Source organism: Psammomys obesus, unplaced genomic scaffold (genome assembly GCF_907164565.1).
Source record: "Psammomys obesus unplaced genomic scaffold, mPsaObe1.curated_primary_1811, whole genome shotgun sequence".
Taxonomy (NCBI): Eukaryota; Metazoa; Chordata; class Mammalia; order Rodentia; family Muridae; genus Psammomys; species Psammomys obesus.
Window position 1 is genome coordinate 23120643 of NW_026590062.1, and position 23643 is coordinate 23144285.

A 23643-nucleotide genomic window follows, 5' to 3' on the forward strand; every position below is an offset into this window, starting at 1 on the left:
CAACATCCTTGCAGACAGTTTTTGCCTTTATTGATCAAAAATATTTTTATAAAATCCACATACTCACACACACATCTACATACATGCAAGATGCCTGCCTTGCTGTGGCCACCCCTTGCCCTGATCTCTCCTTGCATCAGACCTTGGTGACCGTACCCACAAAGCCACCCTATAGCTCCCCATGTCACCACTGCAGGAACAAAGAGAGGGCTCTCCTGTTGTGCCTCCCTGCTCAGGAACTAAGGGGTGGTACCCTCTGTCCAAAGCAGGGAGTTGTAGGGAATCAGATTAGAATCTTTTCTCCTCAGAGCTCCCTGGGTAGCCTGAGTCCCCAGTGTCACAGCTGCTAATGCCTTTAGGGTTCTCTGTGATTAAATGTAGGTCCAAAGATGGGGTATGAGTCACCAGGGACCAAGCATTAGTGATGGTGCAGGGATGGGAACTAAGTTCTCTATCCCCAGGAGGTGGTAAGTGTAAAACCTGGAACCTGCCTGACCCTCAGGGAATGGTCTAGCCAGGATCAGGAGGGGAGTACCCACTAGCTATGTCTGAAGCTTGGCAACCTTCACCAGGATTATAATGGCCTTCCCAGGGTGCCTTCTGTGACTGCCCGTGTGGCTTGCTCAGGCACACGGCTTGGGTCCGACAGGATGCTGGTGGATGTGCTGAGTTGGCGAAGGGAATTCAGGACAGCTGGGAAAAGAGGATGAGATGCCTTTAAGGTGAGAGATGAAGTCAGGAACATGGACTAGTTTGCTAAACAGGTGGCTATTCCCAGAACCTCCACCTTTAGGTATTTTAGAGACTAGAGGACTCTCCAGGGTGTGACATGGTGGAATAGCCTCAAACCCTAGGCTGTATACAAGATAGACTAGACTTTGGGACCAAACAGGCTGGGTTTGAACTCTCCACTCTGAAATCACAGGTGTGTGTGTGCGCATGTGTGTGTGTGTGTATATGTGTGTGTGTATCATGTGTTACTGAAGACTGAACTCAGGGTTTTGTACATGATAATTTAAGTGCTCTTCTGCTGAGCCACACCTCCAGCCCCTCACTGGGGGATTCTAGGCAGGTGCTCTACCACTGAGCCACACCCCAGCCCCTCACTGGGGGATTCTAGGCAGGTGCTCTACAAGGCCTCACAATTTAGTGGGCAGAAAGGTGGCTCACGTACTTGGCCGGAGAGCAGGCAGGGAACAGTACTGGTCTAGCCAGGCTAGCGAGGTCTGGTGGAGACTGTGCAAGCTTGCAGTAGACACCATCCCATTGAAGGACTCAAACAAAGGCCGGATGAGGATGCTGAACTGTGCTTGGAGTCAGGGAACACACAGGTGGTCCAGACAGCATTTTACCATTTCACATAGGACTATTACAACTGACCCAAGCTAGTGCCAAGAAAGACCTGTCACTGTCGAACTATTAACCCCATGGAGAGCCTCTCTGCTCCCCTCCCCAGCCCTGCCAACGGTTTTTCACTCATCTCTTAGGCCCCTCCCCTTAGAGCCGCCAGAGCCCTCATTCAGTATTAGTCTGTCCCACATCTGTAGGCTCAGTCAAGAACTTGAATACTGGCCTAATGGCACAGGTCTGTAATCTCAGCCATTCAGGAGGCTGAGGCAGGAGGATTACAAGTTCAAGGGTAGCCTGGACAAGTTAGTGAGAATTTGTCTCAAAATAAAAAGTTATAAGAGGGCTGGCACAGAGCTCATGCTCAGTCTCCAATGGGAAAACAATCACCAACTTGACCCTGAATCCAGTGAAGAGTGGGTGCCCTGCCTTCTCTAGGCCTCATACAACTTGGACTTTTAGATCCTTCCAGACTGCCTTAGGGTATCCCCTAACCTACTCTGCCTCCCTCTCAGCTCCCAGTCCCAGTTGCCATGCGATCTTGCAATCTCAGGGCCTGACAGTAGAGGACAGAACCAAAGCTCAACCTGTGGTCTGAGACACAACCTGGGCTGACTGTAACAGCAACAGCAGCCAGTACTGTCTTCAGGCCACCAGCCCAAATAAGGATACTACCCAGAATTTCCAGTTGTGCAGTGTGCGGGTCCTGACATAGTCGTCAAACATGTCTCGCATCTGGTCAAAGCGCTGATGTGTGATGGGCACCCCAGTGGCTGGTAGCTGCTGCTGACACAAGCTGGGAATGCAAAGAGTTGCGATGCAGGGAACGTGAGGACATGTCTCCTTTACCCCAGCCCTTGAGTACATTTGTTGTTTTTGTTTTCCTTTTGAAAATGCTGAGGCTGAAGCCCAGTTCTCCTTCTCCTTCTTCTTCTTTTTTTTTTTTTTTTTTTTTTTTTTTTTACTGTTTGTTTGGTTTTTTTGAGACAGGGTTTTTCTCTGTAGCCTTGGCTGGCCTCTAACTCAGAGATCCAACCTGCCTCTGCCTCTCTGAGTGCTGGGATTATAGGCCTGTGCCACTGTGCTCAGGGAAACCCAATTCTTGTATATGCTGTGTAAGACAAACTACATCCCTAGTCTGTCACTTCAGGATTTTAGGCAGTTGCTCCACCACTGAGCCACAACCCCAACCCCTTACTGGCAGATTTTTAGGAGTGCAACCCCCAGCCCTTCACTGAGGTGTTCCAGGCTCTACATCTAAGCCACGCCCCTAGCCCACACACAGAAGGCAGGTGCCCATCCCTCACTGGGCTCCACCCCTGCTTACTTGATGGCAGCATTGAGCTCCTCTATCTCATCCCGCAGCTGCTGCGCCTCCTCCTGCATGGCTGCCCGTTCCTGCTGCAGCATCACGATGTACTCGGCAGTCTTCTGCAGCGTTGTCGCTTTGCTCACCTGCGGGCGCCACCAGTGTGGGCCTCTGTGTTGGCAGGCCCTGGGATCTGGTGTTGGTCCAAGGAGGGGCTCCACGACTCTAAGGGAGTATGCATCTCTGTCGGGGGCTCACCTTTAGGCTGGGCTGGGCACTGAGAGTGCTCACAAGCGCGTGAAGGGTGTCAAATCCTAGCTTAATATTGAAACGCCTCTTCTGCTCTGCGGAGATGTGTGTGATGCGTCGGGTCTCCATCTTAGAAAGCAGGACAACGCGAGGGGAGACTGAGAAGGAGAGCCAGGGGGAAGGATTGGTAGCAACTGGGTCTTTGAAGTCAAAGGATGACACATACCTTGTTGTTGTCTGCACGACCTCGACTTAGGATAGTTTGAGGGGGAGATAGGTGGACACTCAGTATCCCCGGAGGTGATATGGAGCTCAGATCCCCTGATAGCCGCCGCTCACTGCCTGTGGCAGGGACAATCCCACAGACAGACCGACATACAAGGGAGAAAATCCCTTTGCCCTGTCCTCTTCGTCCTTCCCCCTCCCTCCCACAATCCCTCTAGCCCCTATTTACCGCTGGGTGCTGGGGGTGACAGCCGCTCTGCTTTGGGGACAACCAGGGACCTGGGAGGAGCCAATGTGGCTTGCCCCAGAGATGGCCGGGGTGGTGTAGGGGCCAGGATTGGGGGGAAGAAGGCACGTGCACAGGGGATTTCAGAAACTGTATCCTGCTGGGATGGAGAAGGGCAGAAGGTTGGAGCAAAGGCCCTAGACTGACCCCTATGACCCAGTGCCCGCCATCTTACCAGGGACTCTGGAGGCTGGAGGAAGGTGCTGGGCACAGTTGGAGGTTCCAGTGCTTGCTCAGGTTTGGCTGGGTACAGGCAGGACTATGAGGGCCACTAGACTGGCCTAATCAAGTCCATCACCAATTAAGACCTCTTCCTGTTCCCAGCAGCCCACACACCCATATCAGACATAGCTCATATCCCTAATATCTTTCCACCTTCTCTCTGTCTCCCAAGACCACCCTAAAACCCCGGCCTTCTGCCCTTATAGCCTCCCCACTCCTGTCAGAGTCGCTTCCTCCCAGAACCTCATCTACTTGCCTCTCCCATCTCACCTGCTCTGAGCAGCTGTGTAAGGCAGGGGTTGTTGTCTCTGGCAGTGGCCGAGGCCAAGGTGGGGGGACTGGCTTTCCTTCCCCCAGGGGATGGGGTGGTGGAGGGCTTGCATCTGGTTTGCACACCCGGAGGCATGGTGAAGTGAGGTCCAAAGACAGGTTCTGGGTACCCAGGAGGCAGATGGTCTATGGAGAAAGGGGCAGGGCCGGGGGCAGGGCCAGGCTGTGGGGTGGGAACAAAGGTCGAAGGTGCAGGAAGTGTAGACCCTCCTGGAGCAGGAGGGACTGTGGTGAGGGGAAACCTGGCAGAGAAGAGGGGCTCTTCTGGCAACAGAGTGGGAGGTGGAGCCATCGTAGGGAAGGGAGATGGGGTGCAGGGCTCCAGGCCGTGTAGCTTGACAGGGGTGGGATATGAAAGGAGAGGAGTCGGCACAGGAGTAGGTGGGATTTTGGTCTTAGGGTCTTCAGGAAGAAGGAATTCAGAACTCAAAAAGGCACTGGGATCCAATGGTCCAGGACAGCTTGTTCGAGCCTAGGTAAGGGGCAGGAAGAGACAAGAGGGTACTCAGAGAGCTCTGTCCTGGCTATGTACTGGATTGAGTACCAAGGACCAAAGAGAAGTGATCCATATAGGTGTACATACATGCATTCATATATGCATATGTGCACACACTGGAAATTATAATCTAATGTACAACTGCAGTCTAGAATAACCTTTATGTATAAATTAGGCATGACACAGAGCACCAGTCTTACTGATGATTCATGATCCACTCACCCATCAAATTCACCAACCCACCCATTTGCTCATTCTTTATCCATCTATGCATTCTACTGACTACCCACCCACCCATCCATCTATCCATCCCTCCATCCATCTGCCCAGCCCCACTAACCTACCCATTAATCTATGTATTATCCATCCGTCTACCTGTCCATTCATCTACCTTCTGCATCCATTCACTGACTTATTCTCTCATTTATGAACTCACCCATTGCTCTGTTTCAACCCCAGCTGCATGGCTAATCTGGTGGACTGTCGATTTGATAGGACTGAGGAATGCCCAGGAGATGGGTGAGGTATACTGGTGTTTCATTGAGGGCATTTCCAGAGGGGATAAACTAAGAGGCCAGGGTGTGCTGGTTAAATTCCATTGTCAACTTGATTCAGTTAAGAAAGGGGTAGTGCATCAGTGAAACATACCTCTCGGGTGTGTCTCTGAAGAGGTTTCCAGAGAGGGTTAACTAAGAGAAAAGACTCATTCTGGGTGTGGGTAGAACCATTCCATGGGGTGGGATCCCAGACTGAATAAAAAGCAGGCCAGCATGATGGCTCAGAAACTTAATGCTCTTGCTGCCAAACTTGATGAGTTGAGTGATCCCAGGAACTCACATGGGGGAAGGAGAGAACCCACTCCTAAAAGTTATCCTCTGACCTTCACTTGGACACCCACATATACACACATACACACATGCACACACACACGAAATAAATAATAAGTAGGGGACTGGTAAGATGGCTCAGTAGGTAAAACACTTTCCACCAAGCCTTGACTTGAGTTCAGTCTCTGGGATCCATATGGTACAATGGCGCAAGAGAAAACTGTTAAGTTTAAGTTGTTTTCTGATCTTCACATGCATGCCATCATGACATGCATGCTCCTCTAGATCATGCACACACACTCACACATTATCATCATCATCATCACCAAATAAAAATAAGCAAGCTGAGCGCCAGCATTGTCCTCTCTGCTCCCTGACAGAGGCAGTGACCAGCTGCCTCAATGGCTTGCTGCCATGCCTTCTCCACTGTATTCCTCAAATTATGATCCCAAAGAAACCTTTCCTTAAGTTGCTTTTTCTTTTCAGGTATTTTGTCATAGCAAGGGGAAAAGAAAGAGGGAGACTAACCATGAATATTCAGTTCATAGTCTGGGCGTCCAGATGGAAGAAATGAGATGGGCGAGTAGAGGCCATCTAGTAAAGGCATTCTTCCTCCCCACCACCTACCTCTCTATCTTTGCTTCCTAGCCTCTGTGCTCTGTTACTACCCCTCCATGGCAGACTAAAACTTGTGAAATCCTGAGCAGAATAACCCCTTCCCTGAGGTGCCTTTCCTAGGTGTAGCAGTGATGAGAGACTGGCTACTGCCCCAGCTGACAGGCAGTAAGCCATTTACCAAGAGAGCCAACCATATGAACTCTTTATTCTCCCACCAACCCATCCATGCTCCATCTGTCCATTCATCTACTATCTGTACATTCACCAACCACTAATGTAACACATTTGTCCATTCACAAAGCTATGTATCACCAGGCCATCCGCCTACCAGTTCATTCATCAACCTACTAAACGATCTACCTGGGAATTCACTCACCAACCCAACTACTCCACCAGGCCATTCTACATTCACTTACCCACGTAGGCACACACCACTGTCCATTTACTGCTGCATAGGTCTCTCTGTACTCTCATTCATTCACTCACTGGGCAACCATTTATTGAATGATACTCTGTGTGTAGAAACCACCAGGTAGAGAGAATGCAGTGGTGACCAAAACAACCTTTCCATCAAGAAGCTGCCTGTCTACTGCAGTAGACAGACTTCTCACAATCAACTGCAAAAGCACCCAAAAATGATGATAGGAGGAAAAGACACTGCAGGGGTTAGGTTTAACTGTCCACATGGCAACCTAGAACCAAGAGTCTCAGTGAGGAACTGCCAACATTGGGCTGGCCTGTGGGTATGTCTATTGGGGATTGTCTTAATTGTCTTAAGTCAGGTGATATGGAATGGCCCAGCCCACTGTGGGTACCACTATTCCCTAGGCAGGGGATCCTGAACTGTATAAGAAGTGGAGCTGACTATGAGTAAGTGAACACACAATCATTTTTCTCTGCTCTTGACTGTTGTAGATGCAATGTCTGTAGATGTGGCATGGCTGTAGATGTGGCATGGCTGTAGATTTGGTGTGTTTGTAGATGCAGTGTGGCTGTAAATGAGGTGTGTCTGTTAAGGTTGCTGCCTTGACTTCCCCACAAGGATGGACTGTAACCTGGGGTTGCAAGCTAAAATAAACCCCTTTCTGCCCCTACGTTGTTTTTTCCTCTGGATAATTTTAACAAAACAATAGAAATGAAACTAAAACAGACACCTAACAGCTGCAGGGAAATGACTTCTGAATTGGGCATGAGAGTTCTTGAAACAAGATACCAGCTGGGTGTGGTAGCACACTCCTTCAAACCCCAGCACTTGGGAGGCAGAGGAAGGCAGATCTCTGTGAGTTCAAGGCCAGCCTGGTCTAAGAAGAGTCCAGGATAACCAGGGCTCTGTTACATAGAGAAATCCTGTGTCTAAAAAAACCAAACAAAACCGAAACAAGATGCCAACAACAGATGCCTGAACACACACACACTCATTCTGCTTCCATGCACACATTCCTGTCCCAGCCATCTGGTTTGTCCTTCACCTGGCTAGGCAATCATGGTGGCTCATGCCTTTAATGGCTGTACTCAAGAGGCAGAGGCAGAGGCAGAGGCAGAGGCAGAGGCAGAGGCAGAGGCAGAGGCAGAGGCAGAGGCAGAGGCAGAGGCAGAGGCAGGCTGACCTCTACAAGTTCAAGGCCATCCAGGGCCCTGAGACTCTCTTAAAAATAAAAAAACCCTCCTCTGGCTTGTGCCCTGTTCTGTGGTTCTTCTGTCCTCTGCCTTCCTCTACCTCTCTTTCTCATTCAGTTCATTTAGTTCTGCTTTGTAGGATCTTCTAGGATCTTTCTCTGCTGGCTGTGTTCTCTCAGGGTCTCTCCCTGATTGGCCCAGTGTCTAGCTACTTTCTGGCCCTAGGCAGAGCCAGAGCTAGCTCACACATGCTCTGGGCTGGCTGGGGCAGAGTAGGATAAACTCACCTGTAGGCGGGTATTTCCTGAGAGAGGGGTCATTCCCGAGGAGGAGGAAGAGGAGGCTGGAGATGGCATCTCTGGGCCCAGGATCCCACTGCCAAAGAGGGGGTCAGCCATTGGGCCAAAGGTGGGGGGCTCCAGAAAGTTTGAAGATGTGGGCGTCTGCGGAGGGCGGTAATTGGTGAAGAAATCTGTAATTTGGGACACACAGGGTAGCAAATGACATTAAGAACTCAGAATGGGACATGGACACAGTCTCCATGCTGGGCAGAGGTGGGATAGGGACCAGGAGATGGGGAAGGCTTCCATGGGAGACTATGAAACAGTTCCTGTCATACTCAGGGGAAGCTGCAGTAGAGACAGACCTGGGGGAGATGGTGGGATGTAGGAGTGAGTGAGCAGGCACCCCAGGAAGCTGCACACCCATGGAGCCCCATTCTCGGCTCACTTCCCCTCCCTGTGTCTGCGCCCCTTTTTAGCACTGTTGGCATTCTAGACAGAAGGGGTCACAGAAAGGCCCAGGAAAGGAAAAAGGTGGGGTACAGGGGAGTTGCCCTAGTGTGTCAGGGATGAATCAAGGGTGAACAGGTTCATGAGGTCAGTGGGTGGGGGCAAAGTTAGACTTGCTGAAAGATCGATGAGATGGGGCTGTAAGAGTGGAGCCTAGGCTGATGTGTGGGGGACACAGAGTGGGCTCAGAGTTGGGGTGTGAGTGAAAGGGAGCCAGGAAGCCTGAAAAGCTTATGGGAGAGGCAGGCAAGGCAGCCAGAATGTTTAGGGTGTGAGTTGTGTAAATTCTGGGCTATTCTGGTTTTGGGAAGCAAGCTGCTCATGGCTTAACCACATCCCGGGCTGGGGCGACACCCGCCTACCCTCTCCCTTCCGGGCAACTTTCTCTGACCCTAGACAGCCTGTGTTCTGTACCCAAAGCCTCCTGGGTCAGTCAGAAAAGACCTCACAGGGTTTGGTAGGTTGCAGTGCCCAACTTTTCCCCAGAATCCTAAACCAGGAGAGCTGGACCTTTCAGACATAAACCACCTCTCAAGACCAAGTGAGTTAGAGAGGGTCATAGGTCAGGGTGTGTATGTGTGTGTGTGTGTGTCTATGTAGTGTGTCTATGTCTACATGGTGTGTGTATTTGTATGTATACATATGTTGAGAATATATATGGGACTGTAACATGTGTACATGCAAGTGTGAGAGCATGTGTATGTATGCGTTAGTGTATGTGAAAGTGTGCACATGCATATATGTAGACACGTGTATGGTGTGTATATATGAATACATGTAGGCTTCTGTACATGTGTGAGCATGTATATGTGTATGGTATATGTATATATGTGTGCTGTCGTGTGTACATGTGTATATGCATATGTGTGTGTCCATGAGCATGTATGAGTGTGGTCCTTTTGTTTATATGAATATGTGTGTACATGTGTGCATCTGTGTTCATGTGTGGTGGTGTGTGTGAGCATGCATATGTGTTGTGCATGGCACATGTGTGTATATGTGTGTGTATGTGTAGGTGTTTGTCTTAGGTGGCTCTGCCTGGCTAGAAGAGCCAGCATTCTTAGTATCAGTATACAGTGACGCGAAACTTCTATGTACCTTTCTGGATGACTGTCCCTAGGATGTGACTGAGACACCCGACATGCCCACATCTCTCCCGGTATCAGAAGTACTTTTATGCTGCCCTGTGTCCTCCCATCTAGGGGGGGACCAGAAAGGGTCACTAGAGTTCCAGCCCTCTCCCCCAGAGTCCATGGCCCTTATTAGCAGGCCACTTGGACAGGCAAACCAACATGACGCTATAGTTGCAGGCTACCCTTCACTGTGAACTGTCCACACCTGTTCCCAGCGGCCTTCATCGAGCTCTTCCCCCTCCCAGCCTCCCCCCATCAGCCCCAGTCTTTGCCTGGCCTGGTCCCCAAAGTGACCAGCCTCTTTGTCCCTGCACCTGCCCTCCCCAGCCTCCAGCCCCTGTAGAATTTCTCGTCTTCAACAGGATTTCCAGAAAGAGGACAGAATGGAAACCCCTTCGGCTCAAGGCTCTTCTGGAGCATGGCCAGCTTGAGAGGGTCATCGTAACCACTTGTTCTGGGAGAGCCATGCTTGCCCCAATCAGCTGCTATCTGTGATTGATTGACAAGTTACCGAAAACTCCAACTCATCTGCACTTGCCCAGAGCTAAGAGCCAGCTTATCTCCTACCTGTGGTAGGGGTCTGCGGGCCAAGACGGAGCTGCTCTCCTGGGGGGCAGGTCTGCTCCCAGGGCACTGGCATCAAAACTTCTGCCCCTGGCAGACACCACCCTCCCAGGGCTATGGCTAGGGATGGGGGTGGTTCCTCATTCCCTAGTACCCGCCCCATAGGCCTCACCTCTTGAATGACAGGCCAAGGACCCTGTAGGGAAGAAGCTGGGAGAATAAATGAGGCTTCTCTCTCAGAGACTATCTTGTCAGGTTTGGGTGACACAGGCTCAGCCCTGATAGCCTCCTGACCCCCACCATGGCTCTAAGACCCCTAAATGATTGCCTGTAAGGAGCAGTGAGGAAGAAATACACACAGGGCTGGGTGGTGGTGCACGCCTTTAATCCAGCACTCAGGAGGCAGAGGCGGGTAGATCTCTGAGCTCAAGGATAGCTTTGTCTACAGAGTTCTAGGACAGCAAGGGCTACACAGAGAATCCCTGTCTCAACAAACAAAAACCAAATGAGAGAGGAGAGAGAGAGAGAGATGCATGCAGGGAAGACAGGGAAGATTCTCATGGGAAACCAGGAAGCAAATTGTACCAGGCATTATGACTCACACCTGGAATCCCAGGACTCAGGAAGCTGAGACAGAAGGATCCTGAGTTCAAGGCCAGCCTGGGCTACACAATGAAACTCTATCTCAAGTAATGGAACTGATGGAGAAGTGGGGAGGGAGAGAGAGAAAGAGTACTGGCATGGTGAAACACACTTCTAATCCTCTAATCCCAGTATTCAGGAGGTAGAGGCAGGAGGATCAGAGTCCAGGGCAGCTTTGACTATACAGCAAATTTGAGGCCAGCCTGGACTGTATAAGGCAAACTTTGCTTCAACAGTCAACTTGACAATTTCCTAGAGTAACCAGAATTGAGGGATTGCTTAGATCAAACTGGTCAGTTGCCATGTCTGTCGAGGAGTGTCTTGATTGTTAATTGATGTAGGAGGTAGCTAAGTGTGTTGGCTCCTTTCATGCCTACTTGACACAAGCTAAAGTCACCTGAGAGGAGGGAGCTTTAACTGAGAAGATGCCTCCATAAGATCAGGCTGCAGGCCAATCTGGAGAGCGTTCTGTTAGTGGTTGATGGAGAAGGGCCCAGCATACTGTGGGTAGGGGGTGAGGGGTGCACCCCTAGGCAGGTGGCCCTGGGTTCTATAAGAAATCAGGATGAGCAAGCCATGGGAAGCAAGACAGTAAACAGCACCCCTCCATGACCTCTGCGTAAACTCCTGTCTCCAGGTTCCTGTAGAGACTTCCTTCACTAATGGACTGTGGCCTGTAAAACGAGATAAACGCTTTCCTTCCCTAAGCTAACTTTGGTTGGAGCATTTGTCACAAAAACAGAAAGAAAAGAAGGACACCCTGTCTCAAAAGAAAAACCAAGGGAAGACAAAAGAGAGAGAAGGAGAGGTCTGTCCTCATGGACTCATACTGGCATGGTCAGTGTATCTGGAAACACCCAGACACAGCAGAGACTCAGTAGCCTGAGAAAAGACAGGGGTCTGAGGAACCTGCCTCTGGGAGGCAGAGGTGGGTAAGTCTCTGTGAGTTCAAGGCCAGCCTGGTCTACATAATGGGTTCTGGAATAACCAGAGCCAGACAGTGAGACCGTGTCTCAAAAATAAATAAATGAATGAATGAATGAATGAATGAATGAATGAATAAATAAATAGATAAAATAAACAAGCCAGATTTGACGTTTTTTTGTCAAATTCAGATTTGACTGAATTTTTGTCAGTCACCGTGGCTTATGAACTGCTCAGGGTTGAACCCAAAGATTCTCCTATGCTAGACCATAAAGAGTCTGTGACAGAGCACCTGCCTAGAATTCCTCCCCACACTGTGAGGGGTTAGGGGTGTGGTTCAAATGTAGAGCATCTGCCTAGTGGGTTCCAACTCTAACATCATACACACAAACTGTGGCACCATTCATCTTCCCTCTGGCACAAAGCCTTATAGTCGCCTAGAGGTTTTTTGTTTGTTTGTTTTCTTCAATTGACCCTTTCAATCTGCCTCCTGGGGAGAACCTGCCCTACCTGATATCTCCATGATGTCATCCAGGCTGGGCTGCAGCGGTGTCAGGTCTGGCTGGATCATGTCAGCATTGCCAACATAAGCTGGAGGGACAGTGGTGAGGTTGGAAGCTGTGGGCTGGGGAGATGTTTCAGCCCCTCCTCCCCTTCCCTCCCCCTATTCCCTTCTTACCGTCTTCTGGGGGCAGCTGCAGGGACGAGGGGCTGGGCTGTGTCATGGTGAAGAGCGTGTCGGAGATATCGGACAAGAAGCAGTCCAGGTCCAGAAGCTGTCGGCCCCCAGGCTCCTCCTCGGAGCCCCCAAGCAGCACAGGCACCACACTGGAGAAGAGCTGTTCGCACCATCGCTCTGGTGGTGGCCACCCACCTTCCACCTGGCAGGACACAGAGGTCACTGCCTTGGTCCAACTTCCTGTTACCCCTTGCCTGGGAATGAAGTGGTTCCCCCACCCTGGCTGGAAAGACTCTCTAAATGACAGCACCTCACTTTCCCTGGAGAGCGTGGTTTACTGACTAGAAGGCAAAGGTCATCCCTCTGGCCTCTAAGGACTCCTGGGAAGCAGATCAGGATGGCCAATAGCCCTTCCTCCTCTCTATGCTAGAGTCTGGCTTTTTACATTTTTTGTTTCGTTTTCTAGAGACAAGGTTTCTCTGTAGCCCCCCTGGCTGGCTACAAACTCACAGTGATCCACCTGCCTCTGCCTCCCCAAGTGCTGGGATTAAAAACATGCACTAAGTGGAGGTGGTGCTGCTGCTGCTGGTGGTGGTGGTGGCAGAGGCGGGGCATGCACATCTTTAATCCCAGCACTCAGGAGGCAGAGGCAGTCAGGTCTCTGAGTTCAAGGCCAGCCTGGTGTACAGAGCTAGTTCCAGGATAGCCAAGGCTACACAAGGCTAGGGAAGAAACAAAACAAAACAAAAAGCATGCACCATCACATCTTGCTGGCTTTAATTTTTTGAGGCAGGGCTTCATGCAGCACAGGCTAGCCTAGACTCTGTGTAGCAGGCACCCTTGATCCTACTGCCTCTCAGGCCAACGTACTTTTACCTGTTTTCATTTTTCTTCTTTAAGTCAGGATCTCCATGCTAGCCTCAAACTTCTTGACCTGACCCTATATTTGCAATCCTCTGGCCTCAGCCACTGCCTGGCTTTCTGTCTGATTTCTTCAGAGACTTCTTTTCCTCTGGATCCTTTTCCCACCTTGGGCTTCCCACTATCTGCTTGCTTTTCTTAAGACATGGAGGTCTCAGCAGGGTAGGCACAGTGGCCCACGCCCCTAATCCCAGCTCTCTGGGAGGCAGAGGCAGGTGGATCATGTGAGTTCGAGGCCAGCCTGGTCTACAAAGCAAGTCCAGAACAGACAAGGCTACACAGAGAAACTCTGTCTCGAAAAAACCAAAACCAAACCAAACCAAAGAAAACTAAAAAACCAAACATCCAAAAACAAAACAAAACAAAACAAAAAAAAAAACAAACAAATATGGAGGTCTCACTATGCAGTCCACACTTGCATTGGACTCTCATTATTAAATTCAGGCTGGCCTGGAACTCACTGCAATCCTCCTGCCTCACAACTGTATCTTCCCAGAAAGATAAAGTTCTGGTCATCACCCACACCATAGCAGAGACCACTCCCATTCTTCTTACACCCCAATCACCTCTCCCAGACCCTGCCCTTGGTCAGCCAGGCAGACATTTTCAATTCTCCAGTTTCCATCTTCCCAGGAGTCCTTCCCTGCTAGATTTCCTGAACACTCACCTGCTTGGGAGCTAGGAAATCCCCTTCCCTGCTGGATTTACGAAGCTGCGGAGACACAAAGTTGAACAGTGAATCCGCTGTCCGCCGTTGAGTCCCTCGCCCTCCACGTCTGTCGGAGCGCCTGTTTCCCGAGGCCCGCTCTATTTCACCACCCCGGGAGACCCTGTGGCCACTTGGGAAGCTACCATGCTGGGACTAATGGGGCGGTTCGAGGGTATGGGTTAAGGTGGGGTCATGGGATCCCCTGTAGGGCTTTTCTAAGCCCCAAGGGGATGCTCTGCCCCTGCCAGTCCCACTGACCCGCTTCTTGTAGTAGATTCTCCACTTGTGGTATTCGCGCATCACCACCTCGATGTGCCGCTTCCAGTAATTACCTTCCAGGACGACAGCCTGGGGTAGGGCAGGTGTCAGGCCTCAGTGCGAAGAGTGATGCCCCAGACGGTCAATCTCCCCAAACCCCATCCCCTCGCACACACAGTCCCCACTGCGGATGGGCGAGCAGCTACCTCAGGCTTCCGGTGCTCATCTGCTTCAGGACCCTGCAGAGGGGTCACGAAGCCACACACTGGGCTCCTCCTCCGCTGGACATCTGAGAGAAGAGGGCCAAGTCACAGCACCCGACCTCTCACTCCCCACCCAAGGAGACTGGAAGTCTGCTGACACTTCATAATCCTGCCTGATCTTTTTTTCAGACATTTTTCCTGTGCTGGTCTCAAACTCATTAGGCAGCTAAGGGTGACTGTGAGCTCTGGCTTCCTCTGCCTCAACCTCCCAAGCGCACCGCCATTTCCACTTTATGCGGTTTTGGTCAGGGAGCCCAGGGCTTCCTGAATGCTAGAAAAGCACTTTATCCACTGCTGAATCACGCCCCAACCTCTCACTGGGAGATTCTGGGCTCTCTACCGTTGTGCCACACCCCCATCCTCAAAGAATAGTTCTGAGGAAGTATACTGAGGAGATAGACACCATCAGGCCTTGTGGAAATTATTTTTTATTTTGATACAGGGTATTGCTATTTATTATAGTTCGGACTAGCCTGGAACTACTATGTAGCTAGGCTGTCCTCAAACTTTAAAAAAAATATGTATGTATGTATGTAATATATATATGGGTGTGTTGTCTGCTAGTACAACCACACATCAGATCTCATTATAGATGATTGTCAACTGCCATGTGGGTGCTGGGAATTGAATTCTGGACCTCTGGAAGTCCAGCCAGTGCTCTTAACCACTGAGCTGTCTCTCCAGACTACTCTCAAACTCTGTTCCTCTTGTTTTGCTTTAGCTCCAGGCTCTTTTCTAATTCCCCAATTCTCTTTCCTTTGTTACTCTAGAAAATGGACACCCTACTCTTCTCTTGGCTCAGTTCTGCAAGTGTCCCGTGTGCTCTGGAAATGCAGAATCCACCCAGACGGTGCAACTCCACCCTTCCACCCCACCTGCAGAGCCTCCACCTCCTCTGCAAGCCCCACAGGCTGTCTCCTCATCTGCCACAGGCTGCTCTGTGGTGATTCCTGAATTCTCTTCTCACTAATATTCCAAAACTTGCAAAACTTTCCTAACAGCTGTCAGTGTTCCAAGTCCAGTCCACAGACCAACCATGCCAATTCCACAGGGTCTATGACAGTCCATCCTCCATCCCCTCTCCCCATCCTTTCTCACTCATCCATTAGTCTGAGTCATTCCTTGCATGGACCTCCCTGGCTCAAGCCTCATACATACTCAGCATTTCTCCATTTCTGCTGCTACAGCTCCAAGACACTCGATAGCTCCCTACAGACTCCAGGATAGAGAGCACACCCCTCCTCAGTTTGGTTTTCAAATTCCTCCTGACCTAGCTGCCCCAGCTTCTTATCTCTTGTCATGTACTCCACCTTGAAGCCATAGCCTACTCTCTCTTTTCTTTGTTTGGTTTATGAAACAGGTCCTTATATAGTCCAGGATGGCCTCAAACTCATGATTCCCCTAGCTTCCTAAGTCATATACAGGCGTGAGCCATGCCACCAGGCTCTTCTCTACTCTCAACACCTTCCTACAAATCTTTTTTTTTTTTTCCCTACAAGTCTTAATGTGATTTTTCTCCCATGTTACACACTGCCAATCAATTATTTCTCTTTTGTTTATTGATTTAACAGGCTTTCATCACAGACAGTGCTGGGATGGCATGGCTCAGTGGTAGAGCACCTGTCTAGAATCCCCCAGTGAGGGGCTGAGGGTGTGACTCAGTGGTAGAGCACCTGCCTAGAATCCCCCAGTGAGGGGCTGGGCTGTGGCTCCATGGTATGATGCTTGGATAGTGTATGTGAGGCCCTGGGCTCCAACACCAGTATCACAAAAAAGGGAGATAAGGAGGGAGGGAAAGAGGAAAGATGAGAGAGAGACTAGAAACTCCTCTCTAATGGGATGGCACTTCCCAGCACTTGGGAAGTGGGGGCAGGAAGGTCAAAATGTTAAGGTTATCCTCTGACACTGAGTTTAAGCTAACCTGGCTTATATGAGATTCAACAAAGGAGGAGGAAGAAGAAAAAACAAAGGGACGGACCCCTGGGCATGTAAACTACCAGGCTCCTACAGCAGGAAAGGTTCCAGAACGTCTCCCTTGTGTCTTCCCGGGGAGGACCCCCAGGAAAGATTAAGTACATCTAGGAGTGACAGCCCCTTCCTGTCTCCCTTGCTCAGGGACCCTGTGCTCTGGACAGAGGGCAATGACAGGTTTTCTTTAACACCAATCACATCCTCCATGCATTTGCTCTGCCACTGTGCAATGCCCCTGGCCTCCCCCTCCACTGGGGGGTTCTAGGTTGGTGCTTTTCCTCCATTTGCCATTCACTACCTAACCCTTTGCACCTTTGCAGGGGCCAAAGCTGGGATGAGAGACAGGGATAAACCAGGCTGATCAAAGCAGGAGAGATAAGGAAAACAAACATTCGACAGACAGTGCAAAGTGGAAAGTCCCTCTTGCCCAGGGAGAGGTGCAAAGTGCCTCCGCAGGAGAAACCAAGAGGCTTTGGGAGGTGGAAGAAGGACGAGGTCTGGGTGAAGTCAGGGACCTGCAGAGGGGCAGTAGCGCCCCCTGCTGGGAGATGAGGATGGCACATTCTGCATGGTGGGTAAGCCAGGCTTCCTCCACAGGGACCGGACCTGTCTGTCCCCAACTAGGGACTGAACCTAGAGCCTCTACCAGTAAGCCACACCCACAGCTTTACCATTATCATGATGATTTGCGTTTTTATTACCGCTATTTATCTTGTGTGGTGGGGAGGAGGGGCACGTGTGCCATGGCGCACCCAAGTAAACCCGCTGAGACTGACAACCTTTATATACCAAGCCATCTTGCCTGTCGTCATGTGTACATGTGTGTGTGAGTGTATACATGTGATGTCATATATGTATATGTATATATACACACACATAGCTTGTTCGTTTCTTTTTATACAATCTTTATACAATCTTCCTGTGTAGTCCAGACTGAACTCAACCTTTTATCCTTTTTCCTCTGTCTCTACAGTAGCTGTAATTACAGGTCTACAACATCACAATCATTTTTTTTTCTCCCCAAGACAGGGTTTCTCTTTGTAGCTCTGGCTGTCCTGCAACTCACTACATAGATCAAGCTGGCCTCAAACTCAAAGATCTGCTTGCCTCTGCCTCCTCACACGTGATGGAATTAAATACATACGCCACCACCATCTAGCCCACAGTTATCTTTTCCAAGGTTTACTTACTTTATTTTACATGTATGAGTGTTTTCCGTGTGTGTGTGTGTGTGTGTGTGTGTGTGTGTGTCTGGTACCTGTGGAGGTCAGAAGAAAATGGAGCTGTAGATGGCTGGGAGCCATTATGTGGGTGCTGGGAACCAAACCCAAGCCCTCTACAAGAGCAACAAGTGCTCTTAACCCCCAGAAACTCAAGGTGGGGAGAAGTCATGCCCACCTGGCTTTCTAGCTTCCTAATTTTTCAAATTTATTTATTGACTGATTTATTGATTGATTACAGTGCTGGATATTGAACCCAGGGCCTCCTGCATGCTTTGCAAATTCGACACTGTTAAATCATGCTAAGGCACACCCCCAGCACCTCACTGGGGGATTATACCTCACTGGGCACTCTACCACTGAGCTGCAGCTCTCGCTCATATTTTACTTTTTATTTTGAGATATAGTTTTTTTTCTTTTCTTTTTCTTTTTTTTTTTTGGGGGGGTGGAGGTTTCAAGACAGGGTTTCTCTATGTAGCCTTGGCTATCTTTCACTCACTTTGTAGACCAGGCTGGCCTCAAACTCACAGAGAATTGCCTGCCTCTGCCTTCCTGAGCGCTGGGATTACAAGCATGTGCCACCTCGCTTGGCTTCAGTAGATCTTTGGAAGTATTAGGATCTACATTCATTGCCCATAATTTATGTAAAAAAATATCTGGGTGCATATTTGGCACCCCAGGAGATCCCTAAGGCTCACTTCCCTGGCCAGCAAGCCTAACTTACTTAGTTCCAGGCAATGAGCTGGAATAACAACCAAGGTTGACCTTTTTGCATGTGTATGTGCACCTGCACACACATACACAAAGAATCTGAGGGAGAGAGAAAGGAGCGGAAAGGGAAGAGAAGAAAGGAAAAGAAAGCTAAATTAACTTCTGTGGTGCCAACTGCCTATGCTGCCTATCTAGCTTTAGGATGAAATGAGAAACTCAAGGTGGGGGAAAGCCGCCCTCCACCCCATCCCAGCTTCCCAATTTCCCAAGAGCCTGTCGGATGACATCTCAGAGACCCAGAGAACCACACAAAAAACAGGTACTTCCTGTGTTCCTCACTGGGGGCGTCTGGGCACGCTTTCCCGCAGAACCACACCCTAAGGTTTTTCACTGGGGGCTTCTGGGAAGGCGCCAGATGCTGTACATCTGGAACGGGAGAGTCTCAAAACTCTCACTAAGAAGATGTTCTGTCACCCTGACCTCTTTTTCTTTTTTTCAGAAAGGATTTCTTGTGGTCTAGGCTGGCCCAGAACCCGCTACGTAGCAGGGTGGATTAAGGGTGCCCTCATGCTGCGGCCTCCCAAGTTAGCCGCGGCCACATCAAGTGCTGGCAGCTACTGCCAAACCCCCCCCCCCCACACACACCCTATCCTCCTCCTTCTCTTGCCTCTCACTATGTCTGGCTCTTCTGAAACTCACTATGCAGACAGCCCCAAACTCACAGAGATCCTCCCGCCTCTGCCTCGACAGTATGTCACCAAGCCTGGCTGCTTTTCAGTCTCGTTTGTTTGTTTGTTTTGTTTTGGCTTTGGTTTTTCAAGACAGGGTTTCTTTGTGTAGTCTTGGTTGTCCTGGACTTGCTTTGTAGATCAGGCTCGCCTCGAACTCTGAAATCTGCCTGCCTCTGTATCCCAGAGTGCTGGGATTACAGACATGGGCCACCATGCCTGGCTTGCTTTTGAGTATTAAATGACATAATTTATTCAAGTGTTGAGCACATGGATCGATAGAAACTATAGTCTAAAAGCCCCACTCTGCTTGGATAGGGACACAGTCCTGGCTCAGCACAGCCTTTGATTTTATTGCCTTGCTACAGAGGGGGCTGTCCCCAAATACATGACTGTAACCTCCTCAGGGTATACCATCACTGAACCTCAGTGATAGGCTCTGGCTCTGTGCGTTGGCCCCATAGACTTATGTGTTTGAATGCTTGGCCCTTGGGGAGCACAATTAGGTGCTGTAGTCTTGTTGGAGGAAGACTGTCACTGTGGGGTGGGCTTTGAGGTCTCCTATACTCAGGCTACACACAGGGTGGCACACAGTCTCCTTCTGCTGCCTGTGGATCAAGATGCAGAACTCTCAGCTCCTCCAGCACCATGCCTGCCTGCACTCTGCCGGGACTAAACCTCTGAAACTGTTAGCCAGCCTCAGTGAAATGTTTTCCTCTTCTAAGAGTTGCTGTGGTCATGGTGTCTCTTCAAAACAATAGAAATCCCAACAAGAAACCCTCTTAGATCTGTTTTTACCACAGCAATGAGAGGTTAGGACTGTTGGCCTCCTTGGATAGATAGGCAAGTGGGTTCAAAGAACAGTTAGGCTACTTGCTTAAAGTCACATAGCCAGTAAGATGCAGAGGCAGGAGAGCTGTGTGGGAGACCGTAAGTGCAGGGTCTTTTCCGATATGGCTTTATGGACCTCATCTGCCTGAGTCACTGAAAGGCTGATGGTGCTGGGGGTGGGGTGGGGTGGGGTGGCACTCACTGTAATCCCAGCACTCAGGAGGCAGAGGCAGCAGGATCTCTGTGAGTTTAAGGCCAGCCTGGTCTATGGCGGAGTTCCGGGACAGCCATAGTTACACAGAGAAAGGCTGTCTCAAAAAAAACAAAGTAAAATATGAGTGAGAGATGTAGCTCAGTGGTAGAGTGCCAGCCTAGGATCTCTGAGCCTAGAATCCACTTAGCCACACCCCAGTCCGCCACTGGGGGACCCTGGACAGGTGTTCTGGCCCTGAGCCACATTTCTGGCCCTAACAGACTTCTTTTACCAGAACATTCCAAGTGCTTCCTCAGTGAAGGGACTGCTGAAGAGGTCTTGAACTGGCACCCACACTGCAGCCTCCTTCAGGGCTTTCAAAGTGTCTTCTGCTGTCCCTTTTGTCTCACAGTAGAAATTGACCTTTGGCATATATTCCTCACAACCTTTTGAAGGCTGGAAGTCCTTGCACTGAGGGCTTGCTCTCCCCCACAAGGTTGGCCTCATGTACTCTGAGGTGCTGGCTCTGGGTTCCATGCATTGGGCCCTCTGTCCAGAGTGGACCCTCCCAATCCCAAGGCACCCACAGCACCAACTTACACTGAGTATACCACGCTCTCCAGATGGCGTTGTTCAGGCGGATCTTGTCCCGGCACAGCAACTTGAGGCCTTTGAAGTTCTTCCACTTGGGAGAAACCAGCTTGCCACTGTTAAAGAGGAAAGAATTTAAGGGTAGGGCAGGGAAAGAGAAGATGGGAGCGAGTCTGCAGCTGGAATTTCTCCAGAATCCTCAAATCCCTACTATCTAACATGCCTAAAGTTCCTAGCCTGAAGTCAAACCTTATAAATAGCCATTAGACCCCACCTTTTGCTTATTGCTTATCTCTTCCCACCCAAAGGCAGGTACTTTTTATCAACTGTCTTCAGATTAACACTATCTATTGGCCTCAAGGGGAAGAGTTTCACATCGTGTGTGTGTGTGTGTGTGTGTGTGTGTGTGTGTGTGTGTATGTGTGTGTGTATATATGTGTGTGTGTGTGTAAGTGTAGAAGGGGAAAGCGTTTCTTTCTCTCTTAAAGATTTATTTATTTTCTGTGCATTGCTATTTTGTCTGCATGTATGTCTGGGTGCCAGATCCTCTGGAACTAGATAGTGAGCCATCATGTGGGCTCGAGAAACTGAACTCAGTCAGTGCTCTTCCTGAGCCATCTCTTCAGCCTAAGAGTTTCTATACTGGCTGGCCTAGACTTAGAAATCATATTACCTATGGTCATAGAGCCCTTGGGTCCCACCCCGCCTTATCGGCAGTTAGTAGCTGCTGGAGGTGGATGAGATGGCTTCTACAGTGGGATAGATACTGGTAAGGTGCTCACGCTGCTATATATAACACCTCAGCATGAACCTGTAGCAACCCTAAACTCACTGGGTAGCAACAAAGGAAGGCATGAGGGCCAGCTAGATGGCTCGGCAGGTAAGGGTGCTTGCTGCCAGGCCTGCCAACCTGCATTTGATTGGTGGAAGGCTACAGAGCAAACTCCCAGAAGTCCAGAAGTCGTCCTCTGACCACACAGCAGGAAATGCTCCTTACCCCCACCCCCACCTCACACAATACAAGAAATAAATGTTATTAAAAAAAAGTAAGACACGATGCTGAGTGGTGGTGGCGCACGCCTTTAATCCCAGCACTCGGGAGGCAGAGGCGGGTGGGTCTCTGAGTTCCGGGCCAGCTTGCTCTACAGAGTGAGTTCCAGGACAGTCAGGACTACACAGAGAAACCATCTCCCCTCCCCCCAAAAAGTAAGACAGGAAAATCTAAGGGAACTAAGAAGAGGAAGAACTAGAATGGGAGATGACAAGAGAGAACAACCCAAACACATTATCTACATGTATTAAAATGCCATAATCTTGTATAATTAATACACGAAGGAAATCCTTCTGCCTTGGCAGCCTCAGTACTGTGATTACAGGAGTGTGCAGCACTACGCAGGGCTCTCGAATTCCTCCATTTCTTTCATCTTTCAGAGTGTGTCTTATGCAGTCTTCAGATAGCCCTTCAGAGAGTGAGTCTCGAGTGTATAGTCTTGGGTTCAATGTGTAGCCAAGGCTGGCCATGAACTCTCCTCCTGCCTCTGCCTCCAGAATGCTGGGATTACAGGTGTGCACCACTATGCCCAGCTTTTTATACCCATCTCTTACACCTTTTTAAGCTTTATTTATTTATTTATTCATTTATTTATTTATTTATTTATTTGGTTTTCAAGATAGAATTTCTCTTATAGCCCTGACCTGACTGTCCTGGAACTCACTCTGTAGACCAGGCCAGCTCTTATACCTTTTTTACCCACATTCATGCCTGGTGGCCACAAAGGACAGAAGAGGGCATCAGATTCCCTGGAACTAGTTGCAGATGACAGTGAGCTGCCATATGGGTTCTACAAACCCAACCTGGGTCCTCTGTAAGAGCAGCAAACCACCCAGCTATTGCCACAAACATACACTTCTTAAAGATAGGATGAACTGATTTTCCTGAGGGTCATGGAAGGAATGAAACACTCTCAAATGGACACAGTGAGTCTTACAGCATCTCACTGTATAGCCCTAACTGTCCTGGAACTCCTTCTGTAAGCCAGGCTGGCCTTGAACTCACAGAGATCTGTCTGCCTCTGCCTCCTGAGTGCTGAGATTTAAGGTGTGTACCCCACATCCCACTTCCAGTCCTTTTTTGCTTGTCAATCTCACTGGCTCCCATAGGTCTGTGAGAGACTTAGAGGAAGAGAGACAATTTCCCTGAGTAAGAAGGAAGTATTGGGGCTGACGAGATGGCTCAGAGGTTAAGAGCACTGGCTGCTCTTCCTAAGGGTCCTGAGTTCAATTCCCAGCAATTACATGGTGTCTCACAACCATCTATAATGAGGTCTGGTGCCCTCTTCTGGCATGCAGGTATACATTCAGATAGAACATATACATATACAATAAATAAATAAGTGAAGGAAGGAAGTACCTGTATCTCCATAGTCCATGTATGGCCATCTGGAGTGGGCAGGAAGCCATGCCTTTTTCCCAGGTAGTTTAATAGAAAGACCCATCCAGGCCAAAAGAAGACAGTATGAAAATAGAATCTTTTGTTTTGTTTTGTAGACAGGGTTTCTGTGTAGCCCTGGCTGTCCTGGAATTTGCTCTGTAGAGCTGGCTGGCCTCTACCTCCTGAGTGCTGGGATTAAAGGCGAGCACCATCACAGCCCATCTGGAAACCGAATCTTAACCTTGACCTTATCCTAGGGGTCCAGTGTATGGTGTGAAGGGGTTGTACATAGGTAATGGCTTCAACTCTGTTTCTCTGAGAACAGGCCAAATTGCCTCCACCCAGAAGCTGACCCAAGAGGCCAAGATGAAAATCATCAAGGTCTTGGACACTGTCTTGTGTGTCCTTTTTTCTTTCCTACCTTCCTTCCTCATGGTCTATAAGCCAAGCTTGCATCCAAGTCACTCTGGTCTGTCTGTCTCTCTTTTCTTTTTTTCTTTTCTTTTCTCTTTTCTTTCTTTCTTTCTTTCTTTCTTTCTTTCTTTCTTTCTTTCTTT

The 23643-nt window shown here is 49.5% G+C and overlaps 1 protein-coding gene across 4 annotated transcripts in view; it reads right to left on the bottom strand.

Annotated features, from left to right (window-relative positions):
* Window positions 1-5: 5 nt before the first annotated feature.
* Mlxipl (MLX interacting protein like) overlaps window positions 6-23643 on the bottom strand; it is a 27952-nt gene continuing 4314 nt past the window's right edge. The window contains exons 2-17 of one of the 4 annotated variants that reach the window (XM_055605748.1): window positions 20665-20771; window positions 14354-14436; window positions 14148-14237; window positions 13848-13892; window positions 12260-12461; window positions 12091-12171; window positions 7814-7998; window positions 3909-4440; window positions 3592-3659; window positions 3360-3513; window positions 3132-3247; window positions 2915-3034; window positions 2675-2802; window positions 2020-2143; window positions 1175-1304; window positions 6-693 (exon numbers count right to left, since the gene is read on the bottom strand). In XM_055605748.1, the coding sequence (XP_055461723.1) occupies window positions 575-693; window positions 1175-1304; window positions 2020-2143; window positions 2675-2802; window positions 2915-3034; window positions 3132-3247; window positions 3360-3513; window positions 3592-3659; window positions 3909-4440; window positions 7814-7998; window positions 12091-12171; window positions 12260-12461; window positions 13848-13892; window positions 14148-14237; window positions 14354-14436; window positions 20665-20771 (2284 nt within the window). In that variant the 3' untranslated portion in view covers window positions 6-574. Of the gene's footprint in view, window positions 694-1174; window positions 1305-2019; window positions 2144-2674; window positions 2843-2914; window positions 3035-3131; window positions 3248-3359; window positions 3660-3908; window positions 4441-7813; window positions 7999-12090; window positions 12172-12259; window positions 12462-13847; window positions 13893-14147; window positions 14238-14353; window positions 14437-20664; window positions 20772-23643 lie in introns of those variants that run through there. The other 3 variants (XM_055605747.1, XM_055605746.1, XM_055605749.1) reach the window with 3 other exon arrangements.